We start from the raw sequence: 27114 nt of genomic DNA on the forward strand, positions 1-27114 counted from the left end.
ATCTGCTCATGTCATCCCACACCCCACTGCCTGCTTCAGACTCCTCATCCTGGTCTCGGACCAAACGTCAACAGTGAAAGAGCCTTCCAGGACTGCTCAGTCAATGCTAGGAGGACCCAGCTAATGGCCTGAGATCGGTCACATCTGGTGTGTCATGATGGGAAATGGCCCAGAGCCCCCAAGGAAACTCACCAAGGGCCCAAGGACAGTCTGGGCCAGGGGTCTGGCTTCCAAGCCAGCCTGGAGAGTCACGGGGAAGAATTAATTGCAGCCGAAGATGTGACTGGATAAAACCTCTAATGGCCTCTGTCCCCTGTTCTGCTTTGAGCTCAAGAGCTGGGCAGAAGAGCCTGGGAAAAGGGAGCCACATCGCAGAGCCCAAGCATAGGGCAGGGAAACAGGCTGTGCAGGGGGGCCATTCAACAGCGACACTGTGTGGCGGCGACAAGAGCAACAGGCGCCGGAGTTTGAGGACCATACAGGAAGACAATAGGCTGTCGTTCAACAGTGACACTGTGTGGCCGTGGCAGGAACAGCAGCCTGGTGGATGGAGCCACTAGACAGGCCCTCTCTGCCTGAAACAAGACGAGCTCCCTTTGGACTAAGTAAACCCCAGATACTCTTGGGCAGTGTGGAATAAGGGGTGTCTTCAAAAAGGGACAATAAGGGGCGCCTGGGTGGTGCAGCTGGTTGAGCCTAAGACTCTTGGTTTCAGCTCAGGTCTGATCTCAGCCTCCTGAGATCCAGCCCCGAGGAGGGCTTCTTGCTCAGCGGGGAGTTGGCTTGGGTTTCTCTCTCTCCCCCTGTCCCTCCCCCTGCTCTCTTTCTCAAATGAATAAATAAATCTAAAAAAAAAAAGAAAAAAAGAAGAAGGAGAAAGAAAGGGACATGAGCCTTTCTGCTAAGAAGGGCATGTGGGGGCTCAAGAGATTAATTAGAGGAATGGAAAGAGGTGATTGTGTCTATGCTCTGAATTGGTGCTGCAGGGCATGCTGGGTACAGCCAATGAATGAAAGAATGAACAACAACCAAGAAATAATACCATCACACCGAATTGCCCAGAAAAAAAGTGGTTTTTTGCGGGAGGGGGGGGGGCGTGTATGAAGCACGATGAGAAATAGTGTGGTAACAACTGGAAAGCAATTCTCGGAGGAAATCTCTGTGCACACTTAGCCCTTGCAGGAAACTCATAATCCCTAAAGTACACAGCCCACATTTTCTCAAGGAACACATTTTCTGTATTTAGATCATTTCCGAATCTGAGTTCAGAGAAATTTGCAAGGTTCTCTGGTTCAAGGGGTGGGGAAAGGCAGCCTGTGCCCCCACGGACGCGGCAAGAGTGGGGGGCCAACAACCCCACCCCCTCCTGGCAGGGCTGACAGCCCTCCGGCACCCTTGATGGCTTCAGCTGTAGTGAACATCGGCACCAAACAGCAGGAAATTCTAGGGAGAGATGAGATCGCCGTCATCAGTGGGGAGCACCCTGGTCTCTGAGCAAAGGGCTGCTGGGGTTTTCAAAGGAAACTTTGGGAGCAGCCTGGCCGCCCCCCCCACCCCCCGCAAAGGGGAGCCAAGCAGAGCCTGTCTGCTGGCACAGAGGCCCGAGCGAGTGGGGGGCCCTCGGGGTGTCGCCGCTGGGGCCTGCGTATCAGCGGCTGCTGGCACTGTGAGGCCGACAGCAGCCACCCCGGTAGCTGTTCCCCTCCTGGACAGACGTGGAGGCCACAGCCCCAGGATAGGCCTTCATTTGTCATCCCTGCCTCGTGGCAGCTCAAGGGAGCCCTGTTCCCATGAAGGCTGCGAAACCACGTTTCTTTGCTCCTTCCTGCCCTTCACTCAGAATTCTCAGAAATGAAGAAATTACATTGTGCCATGGGGTCATTTTTTTTGTTAAGGACAAAATTGGCACAATGTGGGGGACCCGGGGGCCGTGTGTGTGTGTGTGTGTGTGTGTGTGTGTGTGTGCTTTCTCGGCTAGTCTATGGTTCCAGCCTGGGTCATAACCTGGTCTGAAGACCTGGGGGCTGGCTGACTGGATATTGGGGCTGAGGGAGAGCAGGGAATCTGGGTGACGTGGCCGCTTCCCCCCAGGGCCACGAGGTTCGCAGGAGAGCCACTGAGCAAGGTAAGGAATGTGATAGTGGGTGGCAGCTTCGTGGCCCAGTTACCAGTTTTGTTGGGACACACAGGGCTTAAGGGGCCTCAGGGTGGAGGGAACATAGAAAAAACTGGAAGCACAGCTCGTCTCTGGGTGGCAGAAAGGTGGCTGTGAGCCTGAGCTGATGAAAGCCAGCAGGGAGCGGACAGTAAGGAGGACAGAGGCCCGGGCAGGAGCCCTGGGGAACTTCTGCCGGTATGGGGAGGAAGGGGGAAGGAGGACGAGGAGGAGGAACAAGGGAGGGAGGAGGAGGAAGGAGGAGGGGGGGGGAGAAGCAGTAAAGAAGACTCCATTGACCCAGTGAGAGGTGGCTGGAAAACCAGGAAAGGGAAGCTTCCGAGCCAGGGGAAGAAAGCATTCCTAACTAGTCTCAGATGCTGTTGTGGGTCTGGCTGGGGGACAGGCAAGAGGAGGTCGTTTGGGACATAAGTCCCCACTTATGGGGGCCTAAGGAGGCATGTCACACATATTTGTCAAGTATGTAAAGGCATTCACTTATAAAAGAGGCTGTGGCCGCCGAGGGACTTCCATTTTTCCCCGAGCAGAGTGTGGAATGTTTCAAAGCCAATGGTTCAAAGCAGGGACTGGCTGTGAATTTGGACTTCCCTGAAGAGCTGTGTGGCTTTTCTGAGCCTGACTCTTTCTTCCCTGTTCGTTAAGAGCCCCCCACCTTGCAGGGTGCTGTGAGGGTAAAGAGTGCTTGATACGGGGCTTGCCCATGGGAAGCTTTCTGGCAACCGCTTGCTGTTGTTGAGGGACAGTGGGCGAAGGGGACCTTTGGACCTACCTGGTGGGACTGAAGCACCAGGTTGAAGAGCTGGACGTTGGCGGGCAGCGGGAGAGGGAAGCCTTTCTGCAGCCGCTCTGTAACGGAGCACGAGGTCAGCACGAGGGGAGGGAAGGTGGAGGCCAGCCCCAGAGAGTGGGGTGGGGGTGGGGGTGGCCTCCCTGAACCGGAGTGCCTGGCTCTGGGTAGGGCTCAGCAGGTACTCGCAGGCTTGAAGAGTAGGCTATCCTGGAGACTCTGACTTTTTGCCACGCTCCAGGGACCTGCGAGCCTGGCCTTCCCGCCCCATCAGCCCCAAGCCCACATTCAGGACCCGTGCAGGCCTCTTCCCCAGGACCACCCTCCTGAGGGTGACGGCAGTGCTGGTGTTCCCGGGCAGGGGGTGGCTGCTTGCAGAGGGGGGTAGACAGCCCGAGGCATGGGACTGGGGGTAGCTACTGGCGTGCACACGAAGCCCCTCAGGGTTTAGGATGAAACCCCAGAGATGGGCAGTAGCCAGGGGCCAGCTCCCCCCAGGCCACCATATTCAGACGTGGAACTCCAGAGAATTCTAAACTCAAACCTATTCTCCCGGGTCCTTATGAAGTTACATCTGTTAAGGTAGGAAAAGAAGTCGGAGTCTTGAGAATCATTTGTGGTCTTGAGTTATAATTTCTAACTATCCTGGTGCCTGGCTTGTCAAAGGTAAGGTGGTGAGCGGAAGCTGGGAGCCGAGCTTAGCCCTTCTTCCCTGGCGCTTCTCTCAGAGGTGGAAAAAGGCTGAGGGCTCTGGCTTCAGAGCCAGGACCAAGTCCTGGCTTCACCTCTCATGTTCTCTGTGACCTACAACAAGCCACCTGACTTCTCGGATCTCCCATTTCCTCCCCTGAAAACCCTCATGTCCTGGGGCTGTCTTAAAGACTGGAGGGGATAATAGGTGGGCATATAATAGGAGTTCAACCTGCGGGCATCCCCTTTTCTCCATCCCTTTTCTGGGTCAGATGCCATTGGAGGCTCGTTTGACGTAACCACCTTCCGGCCTCCTTAACTTGGACCAGGTATTAGGTGACTCTAGGACTGAACACCACCCGCCTCCCCTAGGACTAAAACTGGCTCATTTCTCCAAAGCTCCTTACCGTTAATCTTGGGAATGGCAATTGTGGGCAGAACATAATTCATGATAGCCTGCAGCACCTCGACCTGGAAATCAGGAGGATGGGACCCACGTCAGGGCACCTGGGTATCGTCGGGCATCCTCCGCCAACCTCCCTCCCCTCAGGGCAACCTCAAAGTTGGGAAAACTGCTGAATGAGGGACACAGGGAATGATGGAGAAATTCTGCAGCCCAATCAGGGCACCCAAGCGATCTCTTTTGCTCTCAAGTTTCCCGAGGTAGAGTATGTTCTAGATCGAAGGTATTAGGCAGAGGAAGGGAAGGTCATCAGAGTATTTAAACATGAAAACCTTGGAATGAGAAAATGCATGGTCCCAGACACTGCAGGCTGTGGGACAAACGGGTTCAACCTTCCTGAGGTTCTGTTCGGCTCTGTTCAGCAAAAGCCTTAAAAATGTGTGTGCCTGGGGGCGCCTGGGTGGCTCAGTCGGTTAAGCATCTGACTTCAGCTCAGGTCATGATCTCAGGGTCCTTGGGATCGAGCTCCACGGCGAGCCCCACATCGAGCTCCGCGCTCAGACGGGAGTCTGCTTGTCCCTCTGCCCCTCCCCCTGCTTTTTCTCTCTCTCTCTCAAAAAAAAAAGAAATGTGTGCCTGGTGGGCTGGGAAATACGCCTGTAAGGCGTTCACCCTGAGGAAATGAGGTAGGGTGCAGACAAAAACTAAGATGCAAGGACGCTCACCAGAGCCATAAATTCAACCAAAACAGTAAATTCACAGCAACCTACATGTCTAACAATTGGGGGTTTATCTGGGGGAACTGGTGGCGCTTTGATTCCGGGAAATACGATGCAACTGTTAAGAATAACATTGTAGGAACTTAATTACCCACACGGAGATATTCATGATATATTTTTGAGTGAGGAAAAGCAGGCTATGGAAACCACATAATTCCACCGTCCTGTTGCATGTGCATAGCAAAAGGTCAGGAAGGATATACTCCAAATGATTAACTAAGTGGTAAAAAGAGGAATGGCTTTTATTCTCTTTGGTTTCAAATCCGTAGGTTCTGATTATTCTATAATGTAGATGTTTCACTTTCGCAATAGTAAAAAAATATTCAACGTAATGCAGCGTCCTCAAGATGATTGCCTGGTGACATTTGCAACTTGTGAATATGTACATTATTTTTTTCCTGGAACAACGGAGTTTCCTTCCCCAGGCTGTACATCCCTGGGCTCATAAAGTGTGGTGCCCTTCTTTCTGTGAATCTGAGAACTTTAAATTTGTGTGTTCTGCAGAAGCGGAAGGTAGTTACCGCTGAGTCAGGCCACCGTAAGAGCTCTGGCACCGGAAATCCACGAAAGGGCAATGAGGTTGTTTGGGTCCTTCTGTTTGTGGTAGTCTTATCGGATGGAAAGGGCTGGCTGGATTGCCATCCAATTTGGAGGGAATGTTGGAATGGTCCAACTTTGGGGCCGGGTGGCTTACAAGGCACCCACTTGGTGGGGATTTTTGGGAGACATTTCAGAGATCTAAGGAAATGCTCTCCAGGGGTTCAACAAGGGGCCGCCTGGGAGATTTGGGCCATGTGTAATAAGACACCGTGGACAGAATCAGCACACTGTGGTTTCTAGCAGTTATCACAAGGGCAACGCTCATTCACGGTGGCTGGTGAAGAGCACTGAGCTGCTATTTACTTGGGCAACTCCAGTGGCCCAAGGAAAGGGGGGGCTTAGGAGGGAGGCAGGGGGGGTCCACTTAGTCATGGTCAGTGATTCCCGGTATGGAATCATCTACGGGGCTGGCAAGAGACTTGCTCTCCTCCCTCCCACCTGCCCTTCTCCACCTCCACGTTGGCTCTGCCATTCACCCAGCTGTTCAAGCCAAAAATCTAAGAGTCATTCTTCATCACCCCCACCACATATATCACAGCTCTCACCAAGCTCCATCTAATTCCACTTCCAAAATATGTCTCCCATCCGCCATCTTTCTCCTTCTTCCTAGACAAATGTGCCCACCGCCCCGCTCATCCGCATGGTCTGACTCTTGTCTCCCGAAATCTCTTCCCCTCACCCCAGTCAGGGGCATCTTTTATAAAGGCGTAAATCAGATCATGTCACCCCCTGTGGGGAAAGGCTCACCAGCTTCTCACTGCCCTTTGATCACCATCTACCCTCAGCCAGAAGGCCAGCATGAGCTAGCCCCACCTGCCTCTCCAGCCACATCTCCTCCTACGCCTCCACCCCCAGTTACTCTGCTCCAGCCACACCTGCTTCCCTCCCTTCCCGGAACATGCTGAAACTTTTCCTCACCACATGGCCTTGCTCCGGCTTCCCTCTGCCTGCCACAGATCTCCACCTCGCTGGCTCTTTCAGCCCAGATATCACCTCCTCGGAGAGGCTGTCCCTGATCCCATGGTCTAACCTTCAACCCTCCCCATCACTTGCTACCCCACCCTCATTTTGTTTTTCATGCAGGTAGAAAGGATTATCCCTGATTTGGGGGAAGGTTTGAGGTTCAGAGAGGGGAAGTGACTTGCCCAAGGCCCATAGTTAGTAGCATGGAGCAGTGATTCCAACTTAGGTCTGTGGGTCCACAAAGTTCCTCTGACCGTTACTTCACATGCAAATTATACGCAAATGGACAGGTGGCCTCCGGAAATGATGCCAGGAGCCTCTGTGGCCCTGAGAAGGGTTATCTCAAGATCAGGGGGAAGGTGGGAGCCACCAAGGGCCTCAGACTCACCGAGAAGGGGCCGACGTCTGAGTGCTTCAGTTCTAGGAGAAGCCTGTGAGAGGGGAGGAGGAAGCTGAGATCACCATTTACCTGACCTGCGTTAGAGCCCGGTTGCTAGGGAAAAGGGGCCCTCTCTGGTGGATGCTGCCTGGTTTTCCCAGCCAGTATCCATTCCCCTTCCTCTGGTCACAGCCCCCTAATTGTTCCTTTGGGGGCATCACCCATTCCCTACATTGTTAGTGCTGAGCTCTGGGGTAGGCTGGCCAAAGGGCAGAGTCCGCCTCCCCTAACACAGTGATTGTTGGAAGGATGGACCCGTGACCCCTGCTGGTCCAATGAGAGTTGGCCCCAGGACTTCTCCTGCAAATATTGGGAATGAGACGTTCTCTTTTCTCCAGGAAAACTAGCGAGCTGCTGGTGACCATTTTTGTCACCACTTGGTGACAGCCTGCTGAGAAATGAAGCCAGCATAGGGGATAGTAGAACCAAGAAATGGAGAGAGTCAGAATCCTAAGGATATCATTTGAGCACCTGGATCCACCCTTGCCTGAAACCCTTAGACTTTTCAATTACCAGAGCCAATAAACTATCCCCTCTTTGCAGTCTTTATGGCATTTTAACAGTGATCTAAGAAAAAGGGGGAAATAAATGGCTACTTATTGACCCCTATCATTCACTTGTGTGCTTTACCCCATGGAAATTCCATGACACCACCAGAGGCAAGGGCCATCACTCACATTTTACAGACAAGGAAACCGACGCTCAGAGAGGTCAGATAACTCACCCAAGGTCACACAATGAACAATTTAGCGAAGAACTTCAACAGATCTCCTGATGTCTGAGCTCTTGTCTCCAATACCCTTCAAAGCTTGAAAGCTCACCCTTGTTAATCAAGAGGTGGGAGCCCCAGGACTCCTGCCCTGTGGCCTCTCACACCCCACCACTGCTCACTGGAGCATCTGCTCAGCCCTCACCCAGCTGTATCCTCTCCGACTCCTCTACTTGAGAGGCTCATGGGTGTTCAAGGAAAATTAAATCCACATGTATCCGAAGCAGTAACACTTGTCAGAATGATGCCGGGAGAAATAAGCAGCGTGTAAACCTCAGGAGCCAGTCTCAAGGTTAAGAAGGACAGCTCTGTGCTCCAGAGAAGGTGGAAATGGGCAGGAATGTAGGTCAAGACTCAATTTACACAGCGTGAGCGCGATTAAGAGGCAGACAGCAGGTCTCACCGTTGGGGTCATTGCGTCGACTCTGCGAGGGTCTCCCTTCCTGCTCCTGTGTGTGTGTGTGTGTGTGTGTGTGCTTCCCTCTCTCTCCCCTTTCTGTGTCTGCCTCTCCATCTGTCAGTCTGTCTCTCTTGGTCTCACTCTCTTTCTGTCTCCCCTCCCTCCTTCCCTCCCTTTGTGTCTCCCTCTCTCTGAGAGTCTCCCCATGTGTCTCTGACTTTCCCGGTCTCTCCCCCCATTGCTGGCTTTCTCTTTTCTGTGTGTCCCACCCTTGCTCTTGCTTGTCGAGCACCTACATTCCTTGTGTTCTCCACACTTCCACACATGTGAATACCTCATTTCATCCTCACTACCGCGCTCTGGGCAAGGAACAATTATTGGGCTTCTTTGTTTCGGTTACGGTATCGGGCTTCTTTCGTAGCCAGGGCAATGGACGTTTGCTGAGTAGAGTGTGGGCCGAGGGGAGCTCGGCCCCCCATGCAGGTGGCCTCCACACCGGAGCCCGCAAGCCTAACCACAGCTGCGCCTGTCGGGGCTCTCCCAGCAGAAGGCAGCTGACCACGGCCCACGGATGGGCTGGGAAGAAACGGATGGGGGTTCTCCACGTGCTAAGGCAGGGCAGGGACAGGGGTGGCTGGGTGCTGCTGAAGTTCTGTGCGAAACTTCACCTGCTGGCCCCGCGCAGCCATGCATCTGCCCAGGACCGAGGGGCGTCCCTGGGTGCAGGACCTTCAGTGCTAACACTGGGGGACCACAGGCAAACCACAATGACCGGTCACCTACAGTGTATGACCTTGGGCGGGCCACTTCATCTCTGAGCATCGGATATACTGTCTGCAGAACAGGGCTCAGAGTGCCACCGCGCACCGTCTGAGGCTTAAATGTGATGGATGAACACGAGAGCAATGACACGGAGCTTGGCGTGTTGCAGGGCCATTGCTGGCCTGTGGGCACCAAGAGCGGATGGGCGGCCGCTTACCTGTCCAACCTGAGCTTTCCGACAAGCCTGTCAGACGTGGCGCCGACCTCCACGGAAACGTTCGTGCTCTGCAAAGCAGCCATCCAAAGAGTGAAATCCCCCCGGGGGGGGGGGGGGCAGGGGGCGAGGTCTTGGCGAGGTCTCCAAGACGGAGGGTCAGCTTCACAAAGGCTTGGTAGAGGAGCCCGCACGGTACCCAAGGAGGGGGGCTCGTCCTTTGCTTAGTGCTTGCTGGTGAGTCCTGGGCTGCCCACCAATTACCATTCTCTCCCACTGCCTTAGGGACCATTTCGGATTCCCAGCCACCTGCACGGGTCCGGGGAGACTGACCTCAGGGCCCAGGACAGCCCTATTCTCAAGCCATTCATTCAGCCAATATTCACTGAGCCAGAAAACTGAGCTCCCCACCTGCGCTTTCCTGCCCACTGTCTGCATGATCCCGGGCAGACCCCTCAGAACCCATTTAAATTGGCAAAGTGGGGAAATGGGTCTCAGCTCAAAAGAGGGAAGAACGGCCCGAGGCCTGTGAGTGCCCCCTGGTGGGGAGAGAGTCTGGCCATCACCTCCGCGGCCGCAGGGGGCGCCACCAAACGTTCACAGAGTGACCCAGTGAGCAGATGAATGAATGCGAACATCAGCAGTGGACCAAAAACTTGAATAAGCGAAGGAGGCGTAAACAAAGCTATGCCTAAATGAATACGTGATGAATGAGTGAACAAATATACAAATGAATGATTAATTGAACGAAGGTATAAGTAAATGAATAAATGAATAATGGAATAAATTAATGTGTGCACGAACCGGAACAGGTCTAGCATATTTCAAGTTAGCAACCTAATAAATAATTGAATGAATGAACAAATTCGCAAATGCGTAATTAAATGACCAAAGATAGGAGTGGATGAACCTGGAACAGTACACGTATTTCAAGCCAGGGGTGGAGGGAAGAACTGACTCCAGGAACAGAAGCCAGAAGCGGTTAGTACAGGGGCTCTGGTCTCGGGCCCCGGAGCTTCTGCAGCTGGACAGGACTCACCCTGGTCCCCCAGCTCCAGGGCAGTGCCCTCATCTGCCCATGCCTGGGAACAGCTTACCAGGTGAAGCACGAAGAGGGGAGCCAAGGAGGAGTTCGGGAGCACAGCAAAGGCCTGGGTCTCCAGGGCAGGGGTGAAGACAAGACCGGTGGGGAGCATGGTGAGGTGTGGCGGGGACGAGGCCCAGATGTTGAGCTGTACCGTCATGTTGGGGAACATCCTGGCCACCTGAAGCCCCCAGTGGGGACAACCAACAAAGTGACAGTTTTATTCAACTGTTTCTAGATCCCACCTTGTCTTGACCCCGCATGAACACTTCCAATGTATTCCCGTTGCTTTTTGACTAAATCGTAAGGACTGCATGCTCTGGGACGGGGTGCCTGCCACCTATCCCTTCCCCCCGTCCCCCAGCAGGCCTCTACCCCTTGCTCTCCAGCTCCAGCCACGTGGGACTCGTTTCTGTTCCTCAAATATAGGACCCACTCTGTTCCTGTCTGAAACCCTTTGCCCTCTCTGTTCCTCTTGCTGAATGCTTCTCCCCCCATTCTTTCCCAGCTTGGCTCTCCCCCTTCCTTCAGGGGCCAGCTCAAATGTCACCACTTCTCAGAGCAGTGGTGGCCTCCTGGGGGAACTTTGGTGACAACCCCATCTCTTCTAGCCTCCAGTTCTCCCCCAGGTAAACTCACGGTCTCAGAAAAGCAATGTGACTGTTAGGCCATAAAGCTCCAAGAGAATTCCCCTGATTCCTCTACCAGTCACGCCTCCCCACACCAGTACTCCCCATATAGAAACTTCCGGAAGTGCCACCACGGGAGAGGCTGTTATGGACTGAATGTTTGTGTCCCCAGACTCATGTATTGAAGCTCTCACCCCCAGCACAGCGGTAGGTGCAGACAAGACCTGAGGAAGTCATTAAGGAAACGAGATTGTGGGGTGGGGCCCTGATCCAATAGGATCGATGTCCTCATAAGGAGACACCAGAGCGTGCTTGCTCTCTCTGTATGAGCTCAGAGGAACGGCCGTGTGAGGACGCAGCAAGAAGGTAGCCATCTAATAACCAGTAAGAGGCCCTCACCCAAACCCAAATTTGCAGGTACCTTGACCTTGGACCTTTCAGCTCCCAGAACCATGAGAAATACATTCCTGTTGTGGGGCCCCCCTGGCCTCTGACACTTTGTCACGGCAGCCCGAGTAGACTGAGACCGACGCTCACCCATCCGCTGGCCTCATGCATCATGGGGTGCACCTTCATTTTAATGGTTTTGGGTGCCTGAAGGATAATTGTCTCTCTTCACTGGACTGGGGCTCTGGGAGGGCAGGGATACGGTCTGCTTTGCTAGATGCCGAGGGCAGAGCCCTGGCCACATCGTGAGCACTCGATAGATATCTGTTGAGTGGATGAGCCCCAGCGTCTGCCCTCACGCCTGGTCAGCCTGGGTGCCTGGAGCCTCTCTGCGCATGGAGGAGGGACTACACAAGGGTGTTTCCACTCTCAAGCTGGATTGCCTCTGGATCTGGAAGGGGGGCTCTCCTCAGGCCACCCAGCAGGGCTCAGTCCTCCCCGGCACCCCCAGGCTGCCTCAGGAGCCGACAAAAGGGGAGCAGCCTCTTTCTTACCTGGGGTATAAGGGCTCCAAGAAACGTGGTCGTCAGTCGGAATTTGGATCCCTTTGGTATCTGCAGCAAGGGAAGAAGAGAAAAGGATCATGGGGGATTATGTTATAGATTGGGGGGGCAGATTCCATATGAGGGGTGAGAGACTGAATACACAGACAGGGCCAGTCCCTCCATGGCAACAGCGCTGACCCCCAGTTTCTGCAGCCATCAGCCCGGCACAGTCAGGATACGATCAGTGACTGCCGATCAGTGACTGCCAGCTCCAGTACGCTCTTCAAACCAATCACGTAGGATGTCTGGCTTCTAATAGCTCGCGTCCAGCTTGCCCGTGCCCAAAGCCTCCACAGGAGCATGGTTGTGAAGGTATAAAGCCACCAAGCTCCCCCTCCTCCGCCTGCATTCATCTCTGCCAAACGCAAGTGCAGGGCGGCTGACTCTCTTGCCCTGAGGGGTTCTCACTCTGGTGGTCTTTGTTTATTTCCAGGGGACACATGGGGTTCAGCATCCCTTTGGTGCCCCTACAGAGAAGGGGAACTCGGCACCTCTTCCAGGCGCGGCGTGGGAGGAACTCCATGTGGTTGGTGACCAGGCTGCACCTGGACTCTGGAGAAGATGGTCACGGTCCTCATTTTACAGATGGGTAAACTGAGGCCCAGCGCAGGACTCAGCCACGACCGTATCGATAAAGACACTGATGATGATGATAATGGCGACGTGAGGCTCCGACTGGGTTAGGGCAAGTGCTCGGGCAGTGTCGGCCGTGACTTTGTCCCTCTTCGAGGACTTCCCACCTGCTCGGGGTGTGCTGAGTGCTCCTCCTACATTCACACCTCATCCACCCCCTCACAGCCTTGGGTGAGGAAACAGGTTCTGAGAGGCTGAATGCCTGGCCCAAGGTCACCCAGCTAGAAAAGAGAGGGCCGATATTCCAACTCAGGTCTGGTCGCCTCTAGAGGCTGGACTACGATCCCGCCCTCCCCCCCAAGTCCAGACTGCCTGCTGGGCTCTGAGCCCCACGCTCACCCCGCAACCACCCCAGCCTGGCCTTACCATGTCGTCCGTGACAGTCAGGTGTAGGACCCCCGCCTGTTGGTACACAAGCCCCGCTGTGTTGAAGAAGTAGTCGGAGAAGCCCAGGTACACCATGCGCTCGTGGTAGGGGGGAAAGGCCAGTGCCGGCGGGCCGAAGGGAGCAGGGCTGGGCTGAGCCACATTGTAAAACTCTCCCTGGGGGCAGAGGAGACAGAGTGAGCCTGGGCTTCCTTCAGGAATTACAACTCAACGTCTTCATTCCAGGAGAAAATGGGTCATGGAGACCAATTGTGCGTGCTCACAGAGGAGGAAGCCCTGACCGTATGCCTCCTCGGGGCTAGTTTCTAGGGGCTTTTCTTGCCAATCCCGTGAGGCAGGTGTGACGACGCTCATTTTGGCAGGAGAGGACACTGAGGCGCAGGGAGGTGAAGTGACTTGCCCAAGGTCACTTGGGCAACACCCCCAATCACTTGGCATACCCCCAATTGCTCCATTGGCTCAGCTTCAGCCTTGCCAGTGAGCACAGAAATTCTACCAAAAGAATAATGAGATTCTGTTTGTTTTCATCTGTCAAATTAGCAAAATTTTAAAGAGAGCGGTGAACTGTTTTAAGAGCACGTGTATTTCAAACTCACGCTATCCAGTTTGGGATAAGAGTGTTTCCTATGCTGCTGGGGAATATACGTTTAATAAGTTTCCAAAGAGCAATTTGGCAACACACGCAAAAGCAGATCATTTATCTCGCTAGAAAAAAGCAATGTTGAGTTATAAAAAAGCAAATTGTAGATGGATACATATGGTAGAATACCATTTATGTAAAATTTAAAGGCACATAAAACATACTAAGCAAGAATTATTGACAGGCATAGATATGTAGTAAAAGTTGAAAAACGCAGGTAAGAAGGAGACACGCTGGCATCATATCCGTGCGATTCCCTGGGAGGTAGAGGGGACCCCAGGGGGCCGCAGCGATTTATTTTTAGAATGTTTCATTTAAAAAAAAAATCAGAGGCAAATATGACACAATGGTAACCTTTCTTAAATCGGGGTGGTGGGTTCTCGTACCTTTGAATCCTCTCATCATTAAAAATTAACCATGATACCCATCTTACAGAAAATCATGCAACTCTTAAAAATAGTGAGTGGGGGGCGCCTGGGTGGCACAGCGGTTAAGCGTCTGCCTTCGGCTCAGGGCGTGATCCCAGTGTTATGGGATCGAGCCCCACATCAGGCTCCTCCGCTAGGAGCCTGCTTCTTCCTCTCCCACTCCCCCTGCTTGTGTTCCCTCTCTCGCTGGCTGTCTCTATCTCTGTCGAATAAATAAATAAAATCTTAAAAAAAAAAAATAGTGAGTGGACCCATGTGTCAACCAGGAGCCAACTCTGATGCGTATCTTTAGGTGAGAAAAGCAGGTGAAAGACTGATGTGTATCTATTCATGCAAACGGATCACCAGCAAAACCAGATGGGTTTGCCCCTGTGTGTGTGTGAATGCTTCAAACCAGGGAGCCCGGAGGTTAACACTCCCCATGGCTCACAGCCCTTACCTCTGCGCAGGAGCCTGGGAGGGGCCGGTAAACAGGACATTCTCATTCACTAAAAATAATTATGTATCGTTTTAAGCCTTTATTCCATTGTATCACTTAGTTTTTTTTAAAGTATATTATTTGGTCCTGCAATGCCACTTGTAGGAAGTAGTCAAGGATGGCAGAGATCCAGATACAAGGATGTTCATGGCAGCTCTGGTTACATATGTGGAATAGATGGACAGAGCCCAAATGTCCCAGAAGGCAGCACTGTCCACGAACCTTATCACAAGCTGTCCCCCGAAAGACCCAACAGCCAGTAAAAGGGCTGCAGGAGGACGTTTCATGGAAAGATGTTCATCCTACTCTGTTCTGTTTTGAAAAGTTGTGAGACAGTACGTGTAACACAACTCATGTAAATGCATGTATGTGTGTATTTATTCCTATGTCTATATATGTGGGTTTTATATTTGTTTCTGCCTCTTTTATGCGTGTGTGTGTGTGTGTGTGTGTGTGTGTGTGTGTGTGATTTCCTGTGTCTTCGTAGAGACAGGGTTGGGGAGATCTAATCTGTGTGTCAATAGTGTGTATCTCTGAGTTGTAATATTTGGTAATCTCTCTCACTCGCCTTCCTTCCTTCTTCCTTTCTTATTTATTTCTCTGCTCCTCTGTAGTTTCTAGATTTTCTTTTTTACATCAAATGTGTCTTAGAACAAACAAGTAAACAGAAACAACCAAGCCGGGGCGCCTGGGTGGCACAGCGGTTAAGTGTCTGCCTTCGGCTCAGGGCGTGATCCGGCGTTCTGGGATCGAGCCCCACATCAGGCTCCTCCGCTATGAGCCTGCTTCTTCCTCTCCCACTCCTCCTACTTGTGTTCCCTCTCTCACTGGCTGTCTCTATCTCTGTCAAATAAATAAATAAAATCTTAAAAAAAAAAAAAAAGAAACAACCAAGCCAATCACCAATTGTGGAGGGACAGAACGAGGAACATCCAGAGGGACTTCAGGGGTGGGACCTACTCCAGCTGGGGCGGGCAGGGAGAGATGCTCTGGGAGCCACATCCAAGCACAGACCCACCTGGAGTATAAGAAGCCAGTGGGATAGAGGGAGGCATGGGAGGGAAGGCAGTTCAGGGGGAGGGAATGCATAGGACAAAGTCCCTAAAGCAGAAATGACCTTGGTGTGTTGAGGAAATCCAAGGTCTGTGTGCCTGGTTGGAGGGTGGTGAGTGAGGGGAAAGTGGCATGAAGTGAAGCTCCATGCATCTATCCATCCGTTCATCCGACCATCCGCCCATCCAATCAAAATATTTACTGAGCAGCTAGTAGACACCAAGCAGAGCGCCAGGCGCTGCACCAGGAGTCAGGAACAAAGCAGCCAGAGCCCCTCCTCTTTCAGCACAGAGGGAGGCAGACGTCTGACTGTGTGTGTTTATATGTGTGCGCACGCGTGCACATGTTGGGGGGGTGTTAGTAAGAAGTAATACTAAGAAAAATAAAGCAGGGTATGGAGGGAAAGGAGGAAACTGGGTGAGCGTGGTCTGGGAAGGTCTCTCCAGGGAGAGGGAGATTTGAGTAAAGACTGGAAAGAAGGAAGGGAGAGCTTATGTGAATATCTGGGTGAGAGTTTCTGGAAGGAGGAGGAGCAAGTGCAAAGGCCCTGGGGCGAGCATGCATAGGGTGGTTCAGGAGTAGTGGGGAGGCCATTGTGACTGGAGCAGGGAGAAGGCACGGAGATAAGGATGATGAGGAACCCCGGGAGGGTCCAAGACAAAGGCCTGCGGAGATAAGGATGAGGAGGAACCTTGGGAGGGTCCAAGACAAAGGCCTGCGGATATTCATCCCTCGGGGTAAGTCTCACCTTCAGCTGCCCATCCAGGCTGTCAGCCGTGGCTGTCAGAGGTGCCACCAGTGAGTAATTGATCCCAGCGACCTGATCTATTTTGGTTGTCACTAGAGGGGAAGAAGATGGGCCATGAGTTGGCTTGCACAGCAGCATCTTTGGGGCCTGAGATGCAGTGTCGGCATCAGCCAAATTTGAATCAAGAACTGCAGTGCGGGTTCCATTCCCACCTCCTCCAGGGAGCCCTCCCTGAGGGACGGAAATGAACCCACACTCCACATAAACAGACATCATCTCCTTCCCTTCCTCCAACAGCCCAGAGATACAGTCAAGGAGCAGAGAATTGAATTGAACTCTATATAACCTTGGACAAGTCCTTTCATGTCTCTAAGCCACTTTTTGTCATTTGTAGAATGAGGTAATACTAGTGACCCCCACAGACGCGTTGTACATGGTCAGGGCTCAAAAGCCGAAGGGCCTATTACTCGCTGTGATAGTACCCCAGGCTGAGCCCAGGCTGGCTCAGGCCCGAATGGTTTCTGTGTTTCTCAGCAGTCATCAATGAGAATTCAATAAATACGGCCCCTCCTTAAGTCCTTCCTTTCCCGAGTTAGAGGAGACGAAATGAGGCTCAGAAATGTAACTTGTCCAAGACGGCTCAGCGGGTGAGTGATGGAGCTGGGACTCCAACCCAAATCATTTTCCTGCCTGCTGAGGCCAAACCGTGGCCACTGGAGATCCCTGCGGGGCGGCGGCGGGGGGGGGGTGTCCGAAGGACAGACTGCATCTTAAACGTGCTCACACCACGCGCTGCTGAGCCCACACCACAGGGAGGGAACCCAGGTAGCAGTTCGGGGCATAGGCTCTGGAGTAGGAAAACCCCGAATCTGGATCCTGCTTCTGCTTCTCTCTGGCTTTGTGACCTTGGAGAAGTCACAGCTCCTTTCTGAGACTCAGTTTCCGTGGTGGTAAAATGGGGAGAATGCACCAACCTCCATGGGCTGATAGTTCTGCCGGGTGCGTGGCACGTGGCAAGGGCTGGCCAGGGGGAGTCCTCCCCCCACCGACTGCAGCTCATCACAGTTTACCAAGTAGTTAGGGATAGAGAGAATTGCCCCCATTTTAAAGCGCATGAAAACTGAGGCCCAGAGAGGTGAAATGATCAGCCTCAGATCTCAAGCCAGCTGTGCGTGTCCAGCCTCAGAGCTGGAAGTATCTGGTCGTTGGGTCCCTGCACGGGTGGACTGCTCTCCAGCACCTGCCCCAAGGGCCTGGCCCAGCAGGGATCCGATGCCAACTGCCATTTGCAAATAATCTGTTCTACCCACTCCCACCCCAGCCCCAGCCCGTGTGGGAAACTCACTGGCTCCAGCACACGGTCCCTCTTTCCCTGTTCCCCTCCCCCTTGATCCCAGCCACCTTGATCTCACCCGGCGCTCACCTCTCAGTGTCTTTAAATAAGACTGCAGCTTGGAGGACACGGAACTGGTCACTACCTGGCAGATCTGCAGAGAGCCAAAGAAGTGATCAGTGAAGGCTACCCATAGTGGAAACTGTCCTTCGGGAATAAGGAAGCTGACATGTTTTCCTTTCCTTGAATGTTGCTTTGAAGGAGGGAGGGAGGGAGGGAAGGTAAGAGGGAGGGAGGGAGGACAGAAATGTAGGAGGGAGAAAATTGGTTTCCTGGAGTGTTTCTATCACACAAGATGTGTGACTCTGCACGCTCCAAGAATATCATCCTCTAGGAGCCTGTGCCTCCGCCTGATGGCCTCGGGGGTGCCGGGGGTGGGGGGGTGGGCAGCACATCTGGGAGCTGGGGCCCTGCTGAACACCTGGGCTACTGCCCTCCAAGGCCACTCACCCAGGAGGGCCACCAGATGGCTCCAAACCACAGCAAATCACACCACAACCTGGAGCCTGGCTTCCCGCTGCTGCCCCTCCTTGTTCCATCCTACCTGCCCTCCCCACCCCACCCCTCCCAGACACACCATGCATCCCTCAGATAACTACTCTTCACTCTGCATCCTGGGGAGCCCACTGCCCAGCTCACACCTCTTCATTTCCAGCCCTTGCTACTATCACAGACACCCTGGCACCTCCTTCACCCATCCCTTCAACCCTCCATCCCTCCATCCAGCCACTCAAGCCAGTAACGTCTTCTAAAGAATGTCTTATTATGATTAAGAGCTTCATCTCTAAGGTGGAATGGCCTGGGTTTGAACCCCAGTACTATCACTTCCCCTCTCTGCCTCAGTTTACTCATCCGTAAAATGGGGGAAATCATGGCACATCCCCCCTCCCTCATCATAGGGATTTTGCATGGATTAAGTGCTGGGATCCTTGTAGAGTTCTAGGTGTCCTGCCAAGCCCACCCCATGTATGTAGCACCCTCTTCCTCCTTCATCCCATCACCATCACTATCTGACGGTAGTGCAGTCTTACTTTTTAGCTTGGCTGCTTTTGAGGGGCCACTCTTATGGTATTACCAAGAAACACTCTGTTTTAATAGTTCCAGTGTTAAATGCTAACATTCCTGACTTACTATGACCTAACTACGAAGACAGTTGAACCATGGGTTAGCCAGGCGGTGGGGGAGGGGTGGTGAGCACACCGTCTGCACCACCTCAGTAATCCTTCCAGCAGCTTTGTGCCGGAGGTATTAATGTCCCCATTTTGCAGATGGCAAAACTGAGGTTCCGATAGTTGCTCAAAGTTACAAAGCCAGTTAGGCCCTGGAGCCAGAATTAAAACCCAGAGATTCTGACTCTAAAGCCCATTCTATAATCTACTGTGTTATTATGCATCGTGACAACCATGCATTGTTTTGTTGTTTGTTTGTTTGAAGACTTTGATAGAATGCCTTCAGACTGATGACCTGATCTGACTGATGTCTCCCTACCCCACCATCAGTGCCTTTGCCCGGGAATGCAGAGGCTCCCATCCAGAAGACCATCCAGCTTCCTCAGTCTCCCTGACACACCCTGCCCCATCTTTTGTCTCCTCCAGGCATTCTGATGGCAGCCACAGAAATTTCTCTAAAACACGGATCTGGCCAGGTCACCCCCTTGCCTAAAATCTTCAATGGCTCCCCCTTGCCCTTGACTCATTTGGCCAATGAGACAGGCTCAGAGCATTCCTGGGAGCTAATGGTTCATTCATAGAAAACCAGCCCAAGGAATGGCCCCTTTTCTCAGCTGAAGAAGCTGGCCTGGGTGGATTTAGGGTGAGAGCAGCGCTGGGAACGCTGGTTGGTACCCGTTCCAGCCCTAGGGAATAGTTTGCTGGCACTGCAGCCTAGCGCCTTCCTCAATTGCACGTCTTCCATCTTCCGGGTGGCGAGCACCCAGAAGGGGACTGGGGTGTGGCAGGGATGGGGGAGGAGGCCAGACGGCTTTGAAAAGAGGCTTCAGAGGCAGGAGAGGTGGGAGAAGGCAGTTTGCCTGCAGGGAGGAATGCGGGAGGAAGAGCAGGGGTGGTCCGGCAGGAGTGGGGCGGGAGTGTTGTGGCTGTGTGCTGGGACCCTTCCTTGGCTCTTGCTGGACCCCCCATGACTGGTTTTGAAGTTGGACCTGTGGTTTCAAAGAGCTGTGAGGACCACTTCCAGTTCTCCGGGGCCAGAGCAGAAGAATCCGGTGCTGCATACACTGAGGGACCCCCCCCCCCGCCCCCACTCGGAGCCGGTCTTACCTTGCTGCTCATGGTCTTCCGGATCGAAGACTCTATTTTTTTGTGGAAGAGTTGGATCAGCCACCTGGAGATTGACATGTGGAAACACGCATGAGGCTTCCCAAGTGTCCCAGGGCTGGATTCGGGAGCCCGCCTTGTGTGGGAAGCCTTCCTCCCTCTTCCAAATAGCCTAGACACCCTTGTTCCTGGGCTTTAACCACACACACGCACACACATGCACACACACACACACACACACCCTCCCATAGATACTTGGCCCTCTGGGTGCAGTGACTTGTTTATGAGTTTATTTCCCCAACTGGTGCATAGCTGGACCCCCACCGGTCTCAACCTCTTTCCTCCTTACTACTCTCCCTCTTGGCACTCCAGCCACACTGTTCTGCCATATCCTCTTGTGTTCTGTGCTGCCTCCCACCACAGGGCATTTGCACATGCTGTTTTGCTGTTTAGAACACCCCCTTGTCCCCAGCATCCACCTAATTACCTCCTACTTATTCTTTTCATTTCAGTTCAAATGTCATTTCATCAAGGAAAAACCAGCCAGTCTCCGGACGAGGTCAGATCCTCCTGTTCTGTGTCTTTGTAGCACTTTGTACCTCTTTTTCTTAGTTCTTATACTCTTTTGTAATTCGTTGTGAGCCATTCTGAGCCATTCACTAGTGCAATGATTTGATTAATGTTTATCTTGCTCACTGGGCAGGAAGCTTCAAGACAACAGGGACTGTGCAGCTAAGAGTCTGTGGCCAGAGAGTTCTGGGCTGGATCCCTTTACAATACTCCCTACGTTTGCAAATTCAGGACGTTTCCTATTCTCTCTTTGCCTTGGTTTTCTGCTCTGAAAATGGGGGTAATACTAGGCTACATTCTGTGGATTGGTTGAGACAATTCACAAGCTTAAAAGAACGCTTGGCATGCAGCAATGTGTGCTATTGATGTTAGCTATTGGTGAATTTTCACTGGCCGCGGCGATTTCCCGAGATCGAGCCTGGTGCACGGCAGACTCTCAGATGACATTTGTTGAGTGGATGCATAAATGCCTACGGATTGGTGGTGAGGACTGCATCGTTCAGTGCACATACGGTGGGTAGCCCAGAGCCAGGGGCATCGTACTTGCTCAGTAAAGTCTGTTGAATGAAGGTTGGATGAACGAGGGACTCCTTGAGGCAGGGGTAGTGTCTGCTCTGTCTGCGGACCCTGTCCCTCCCCTACATCTGAGGCCCCTGAACGAGACCTGGCAAGGAGGGGGCACTTGGCGTGCTTTCCTAATACAGAGATGATTAGGACGGTGCTGCTCGAGGTCCCTCCTCCCACCCAGGGGATCATACCCCAGCTTGCCGCCTGAGATGTGCACGTGGACGCTGTTGATGTCGTTGTTGCAGCTGGAGCAGGTGGCGGTGGGGAGGCCTGAGGTGGGGTCAAAGCCCAGCTGCAGACCAGCCGAAATGGAGACGCCCTCCACACTCAGGTCAAAATTGCCGCTGGTTTTGCTGAAGGGAAACACACACAAAAGAATTAGAGCAAGCACCTTCTTCCCCACTGCCATCCAAACTGCAAGCCTGGGCTGGCGGGTAGGGCTTGCTATTTGAGATAGCGTTCAGAGAGGGGAGGCAGCCTGTCCAAGGTCACACAGCACTGAGGGAAGTGTGGATCCGTGTCCCCCCCAGCAGAACGCTGCTCTTACCCACTGCCCCTACCCTTGCCGAGTGGCTTTGGGTGCTGTAACTGCTCTGAGGTCTAGTTGCCTCACCTAGACCCCTGGCCAGCAGTGAAACACTGGCTTTGCCCTTAAAAAGCTGGGGGTTGGGGGGTCGATGACTTTAATTAATTAATGTTCTCGTTCATGAAATGGGGTTAATAACTCCTCCTTCAGGGATGAAACGAGTTTGGGTAAGACACTGGACCTAAATATATCTTGTCAACTCTCCTTTGATATGATGAAGTTTGTTATTTTTTTCGCCATCAGTGAGTGAAATGATAGTTGCAAAAGAGCCCATGTGAAGAGCTAAGCGATTCTTACTGTGGGGAAGGGACAGACCCAGCAGTCCTTGTACGGGAGGGCAGATTCACGACCCTCTCTCCAGGGTGGCTTGTCCTCCCTTCATTTTGCCCCTGGACTCCCCCACGAAGAAGCCGCTGAAAGGATCGGTCATTCTGAGCCGCCACCACTAGGGGGCAGGCTCACCGTGCGGCAAACCCAATATGCAGACTCTTGGGGTGAGCTTTGTGCATTTCCAGGCTCTTGACTTTGGGCTTGGCCGCGTGACTTACTTTGGCCAATGGCATATGAGTAGAACTGACCATAGGCCAGTTCCGAGTCTAGGCCTTAAGGACACGTGTGTGTTTCCAGTTGCCCTGTTTGCAGGCCTGCCCTCACCAAGGATATGGTCCGAGGAGCCCACTGGTCTAAGGAGGAGGAGGAAGAGATACACGTGGAGCAGAGCGGCCTCAGCTGAGCCCCGCCCAGATCAGCAGAACCCCAGCTGACACTTAGATACATCGTGATAATAGATGACCGTTGTTTTCAGGGGCTGGGTTTGGGGTGCTTTGTTACACAGCAAGAGCCAACTGAAAAAGGGGTGAATGAAAGGTCCCACTTAGCCTTCCGTCCTAAGCCACATGTACCAACTCTTGACGGTGTCTTGCACTGGGATGTGGACAAATGCTCAGCTAGGAATCGAGGCTATGCTGAAACTTCATCTGTGAAAAATGCCCCCAGGAACCCCGTGGGGACAAGTGGTGAGGGGTAAGGCAAAATTGGGCCTTCCTGAGATCCTGGCTCTCTCCCTTTCCAGTATCACCAAGAGCTCACCCACACACTCAATAAACCCCAGGCTTGGAAACGCACATGAATTTCTTTCGCGCCTTCCATTTTCCACTGATCTTGACGTTGGCGTTTCTCATGGAGAGATCGAGGCCCTTACTGGGCGCTAGTTTTATCTGGGAACTGGGAAGCTGGAATCCACGGATAACCATGCTGTGAAGAAGAAGCACTCCGTTAGCCTCCTGGGGGCCCACACAAGGACTCAGTAAATGGTTAGTGCACACTCACCCCCAGCCCCAACCCTGCATCGCACCCATTCCAGGAGAACCCAGAAGCTATGAGAGCAGCCTTGGAAACTCTGTGGGCCTTGGGCAGAGTACCTGGGGGACTAGCTTTGAAGCCAGACAAATCTGCATTCGAATCCTGCTCTTCAATGTACTATTGTGTGACCCTGGGCATGTCACTTAATCATCCCGAGCCTCGGTGTTCTCATCTGTAACATGGGCACAATAATCTCCATCTTGCAGGAAGTGTGACGACCCATGAGGATAATACATGGGATCTCAACGGGCTGCAAGTTCTGTAAAATGCTGGAATGTGTCCCTCCTGGTTCACTATTATAGCAAAGCCTGCTGCGGTGTCCACATAGTGAGTGCTCAAGAAGAGCTGTTGAATGGAGCCGTGTATACAGTTCTGTACAGGGTATTCATGGGTTTTCTGCCCAGCACCCACACCCCCTTCTTGTGGTAACACAACTGCCTTTTTACTTTGGGGGAACCCACCCTCACATCTACTCTGTGTCGCTCCAAAGGAAGTTGGCCTCACCTCCATGTTCATGGGTTGGAGCTTGGACTTGGGCACGAGCTCGTTAGTGTGGGGTGTCCCCTGGCCACAGCGATTGGTTCAGGGACGCCATGCACATAACCGAAGATGGGGCAATCACAGGGAATCTTAGGGGTTTTGCTTGAGTTGCAAGGGAAAAGAACCCACAGGATTCTCTGGGTCGAGGAAAGGCTGGTGGCCATCTTGCATCTTCGAGGGGACACGCTCTATGAGAACTGGACCTCCCCAAGGGGAGCGATGCTGACAAGTGGCAGTGCAAAAACAGGGCCCCCTGACATTTGGGCTTGCCTCAAGCTGAACCTGAAGCCAGACTATTTCAGAGACTTCTCAGACATGTGAGTCAATAAATTCTGGCGTGGGCCATTTTAGATTAGGCTTCCTGTCCTTGAACCCCCACCCCTCCTCAAAAATCCTACTTGTTAGAGGGGCCTGGCACAGAGTCTGGGGGTTCACGACACGTTCTCCCTGCCTTGGCAGTCACAGTGACCACCTTCTGTGGCCCCTGCCCCCCTCAGTTTGGGGGATTATCTCCCCTTGCGGTGGTGTCAGCACTAGTCTGTGGATCTTAACCTGAGTTTAGGAGTTTGGGTCTTTGTGGTCTAGGTCCTGGTGGCCCCAGGACATTACACGTTCTGTACGCGAAGGACTGAGCTCCACAGGCCTCACCTGTAGAAGCTATATTTCCCTTTCCCGAGATGCTTGATCTTGAAGGTTCCTGAGAAGTCGGGAATCTTGATCTTCTCCAGCTCCTTCTGCAGCACGGCCACTCCTTGCTGGCAGGCTGAGGGGTGAGAACAGGGGCGATGGTCAGAGGCTCAGCATGTCCCAGGCCTTACCAGGGCTCAGCGAGGGTTTTCCGTAAAGGCTCCGATGGCAACTGTCTTTGGCTTTGTGGCTCATACTGTCTCTGTCACACCCACTCCCTCGGCTCTGCTGTGATTGCAGGAAAGCAACCACAGACGATTGTAAATGAATGGGTGTGGCTGTGTTCCAATAAAACTTTATTGATGGACACTGACATCTGAATTTCATATAATTTTCACATGTCGTGACATGTTATTCTTTTGATTTTTTTCCCCAACCATTTAAAAATGTAAAATGTAAATGCCATTCTTCGTCCAAGGGCCATAGAAGAACACGGGGCAGGCCGGATTTGCCCTGAGGGCTGTTGTTTGCCAATCCCTGGTCTAAAATATCACCCCAAGCACCCAGTCAGGTGTCCTATGAGTCTTTCCGGAACACTGTCTCTGCCCCTCCCTCAGTGCTATGCCCTCACAGACACACTACTTCCCTGACTTTTGGCCTCTCTCTCCACAGGACCTTTGCTTGTGTCAGTCCTTCTTCTTCTTTTTTTTTTTTTTTTTTTTGACTCTGCCGGGACTCTGAACCCTTGCTTGTGCCATTCCTGCTGCCTAGGAGGCCCTTGCCTCCCACCTTCACCTGGTCAACTTCTAGTCAGCTCGATCATCTCTTCCTCCAGGAACCTGCCCTGAGCCAGCAGACGAGAGCAATCCTCCTCGTCAACATTGTCACAATGCATCTCCTTAAGGGGCGGCCATTACTGTTTGTAAGGGCACGTCTGTTCATGTGACTTTGTGGTTCCTGTCTGTCCCCCCTGCCAGGTACGAGCCCTCCAAGGCATGCGGCAGGAACGTCTGTTTTATTTATGCACGTGGCCCCCACATTTACCACAGTGACTGGCACTTACTATTAGAAGACACTTAATATTTGTTGAATGAATAAATGAATGAGTGAATGCCAATGTCAGGAATCCTGCCACCGGTTATTATGTGGCTAACAGCACCCAAGACCAGTTAAAAGCCAAAGATGTTACTGGAGAAAGAGGAAGCAGTAAGAAGAGGGATCCCACGCTTTGTGTCTTCCAACAGCCCGTTAGGGAATGGCCACCACTGCTGCCATTTATGTGGGCCAGGCACTGTTCTGGGCTCTGTACATGTATGAAGCTGTTGAATCTGAATAATCCCAGGAGGGAGGTCCCGTTACCAACCCCAATTCACAGAGGAGGAAGCCGAAATTTGGGCCAGTGACCACACAGCTAGCAAGGAATGGGTCAGGATTTGAATCCAGGCCTTCTGGTCCCAGAGCCCAGGCCCTGGGACAGGTCTCCTGGGGATTCGAAAGTAAACAATGCAGACATAGTCACTGATGGGAGGGGAAGGAAAATGTGGGATGGCTGGGACCCATGGGTTGCCTGGAGTCAGGTCTCGAAAGCTCTAAATGCCATGCCAGAGGGTCAGCTGTCTTCTAAGGGCAGGGAGGCGAGCAGAGTTCAGGAAACCCACCCTGGTAGCCGCATGGGGAGGTTGAGGCCGCTATGACAGACCACGAATACTGTCGGGTTTGAAGGCTGAGCCCAGGCCTCTGCTCCCGGGAAGCCTTCAGGCTACCCATCCTCTTGTCTCTGAGCTCACAGGGAGCCTTCTGTCTGCACCCCTGGGATTCAGAGGTGTCCTTCGAGGTCCCCTCGAGGGCTGTCCTGACTCTCTCAGTGGTACACCAGCTGATGAGCCTCTGCCTTCTCCTTGGTCCGATTTCTTTGTGGCTGGCTCTCCCACACCGGCCCATGGCTCCTCTCTCCACTGGAGACAGCCTCAAACAGCCCCACGTGGGGACATGAGCCAAGACTGGAGGTCAGCTCCAGACCACCCACTTCCCGAGTCCCTCCTCCAACTTTCAACTTTCCAACTTGCTCATCTGTAAATTGTTGCTAGTAACAGTATGTCCCACCCAGGTTGACATAAAGATGAAAGGAGATCGGGTGTGTAAAGCGCCTGGCACAGATCTGAGCAGGTCAGCAAGGGGCTGTCCCAGGCCCACGCTTTTCTCTGTCTCGGCCTGGGTCAGTGGCCTGGAGGGAACCTCTCTGGGGCATCCGGATGGGTCATGTGCACAGTATGGCTGTGCCAAGCCCCTGTCCTGGGGAAGACCTTGAAGAAGGCCCTCCTCATCCTCCCCTTCCTCATCATTCAGCCTCCTCACAGGCCTGGGCTCTGCCCATGCTGGAGACCGAGCCAGGGATCTCAAGGCAAATGACAGCACTGAGAACCAGCTCTGGAGGGAAGAGAAGGGCCTAGAAGCCCGAGTTGGCAGCTGGTTAGCGAGGACCCTGGAGGCCTGAGCACTGGACTTGGAGTCCTCCAGACCAGCACTCTGATCCTAGCACTGCCACTTTGCAGCTCTGTGACCTTGAGCAACTCACCTGGTCTCAGTTTCTTCATCTATATGACGTGGGGAGGGGGGTGAGAGGGCCTCCTTTGAGGAGCAGCGAGCAAGCCATGCACTGGATTTAAAGGGCTGCACACAGCAGGTGCTCAAAAAGTGCTCCTTAGGAGCGGAAGAGGAGGGAAGGAAGGCATCTGATTACCGTAGTCCAGGCCTTTCTGGGTGATCCTGGCCACGATGCCGGGGTTGGTGGTCGCGATCACAGCTGTGCCCAGGGTGGCCAGCACCAGCAGGGCTGCCCGCCTCAGCGCGCTGCCAGGTGCTCTGGCCATGTCTTCGTCCTCTGAAGCTGCCAAAGCCTGGAGGCCTTGGAGGGGAGCCAGGGATCTATAAAGGAGCTGACTGGGGAAACGCAAGCCAGTTGGATGTAGAAAGGAGGAAGGAAACTGGGTGGGGGCGGGAGAGGGGGAGGACTGCTGCCTGCCACGGCTGGGGCCACAGCCCCAGAGGCAGCCAGAAGGGGAGCCTGGGAGTTGGGGGGGGGGTGCGGTGTGTGTGTGTCTCTGTGTGTGTGCATGCATGTGTGTGTGCATGTATGTGTCTA

General features: G+C 53.1%; 1 protein-coding gene across 1 annotated transcript; it reads right to left on the minus strand.

The window, feature by feature from the left end:
- Positions 1–1054: 1054 nt before the first annotated feature.
- On the minus strand, positions 1055–26912 carry BPI (bactericidal permeability increasing protein). The gene is made up of 15 exons (XM_045804602.2): positions 26713–26912; positions 23994–24108; positions 22569–22697; positions 21049–21210; positions 19724–19787; positions 17478–17541; positions 16055–16146; positions 12687–12863; positions 11637–11696; positions 10080–10247; positions 8986–9053; positions 6787–6829; positions 4061–4124; positions 2946–3022; positions 1055–1443 (listed from the first exon to the last, which is right to left on the minus strand). The coding sequence occupies exons 1-15, from the start codon at positions 26840–26842 to the stop codon at positions 1405–1407; spliced, it is 1452 nt and encodes a 483-aa protein (XP_045660558.1). The 5' UTR covers positions 26843–26912; the 3' UTR covers positions 1055–1404.
- Between the last annotated feature and the right edge of the window lie 202 nt (positions 26913–27114).

Source organism: Ursus americanus, chromosome 22 (assembly GCF_024610735.1).
Source record: "Ursus americanus isolate L20-20 chromosome 22, mUrsAme1.1.p, whole genome shotgun sequence".
Taxonomy (NCBI): Eukaryota; Metazoa; Chordata; class Mammalia; order Carnivora; family Ursidae; genus Ursus; species Ursus americanus.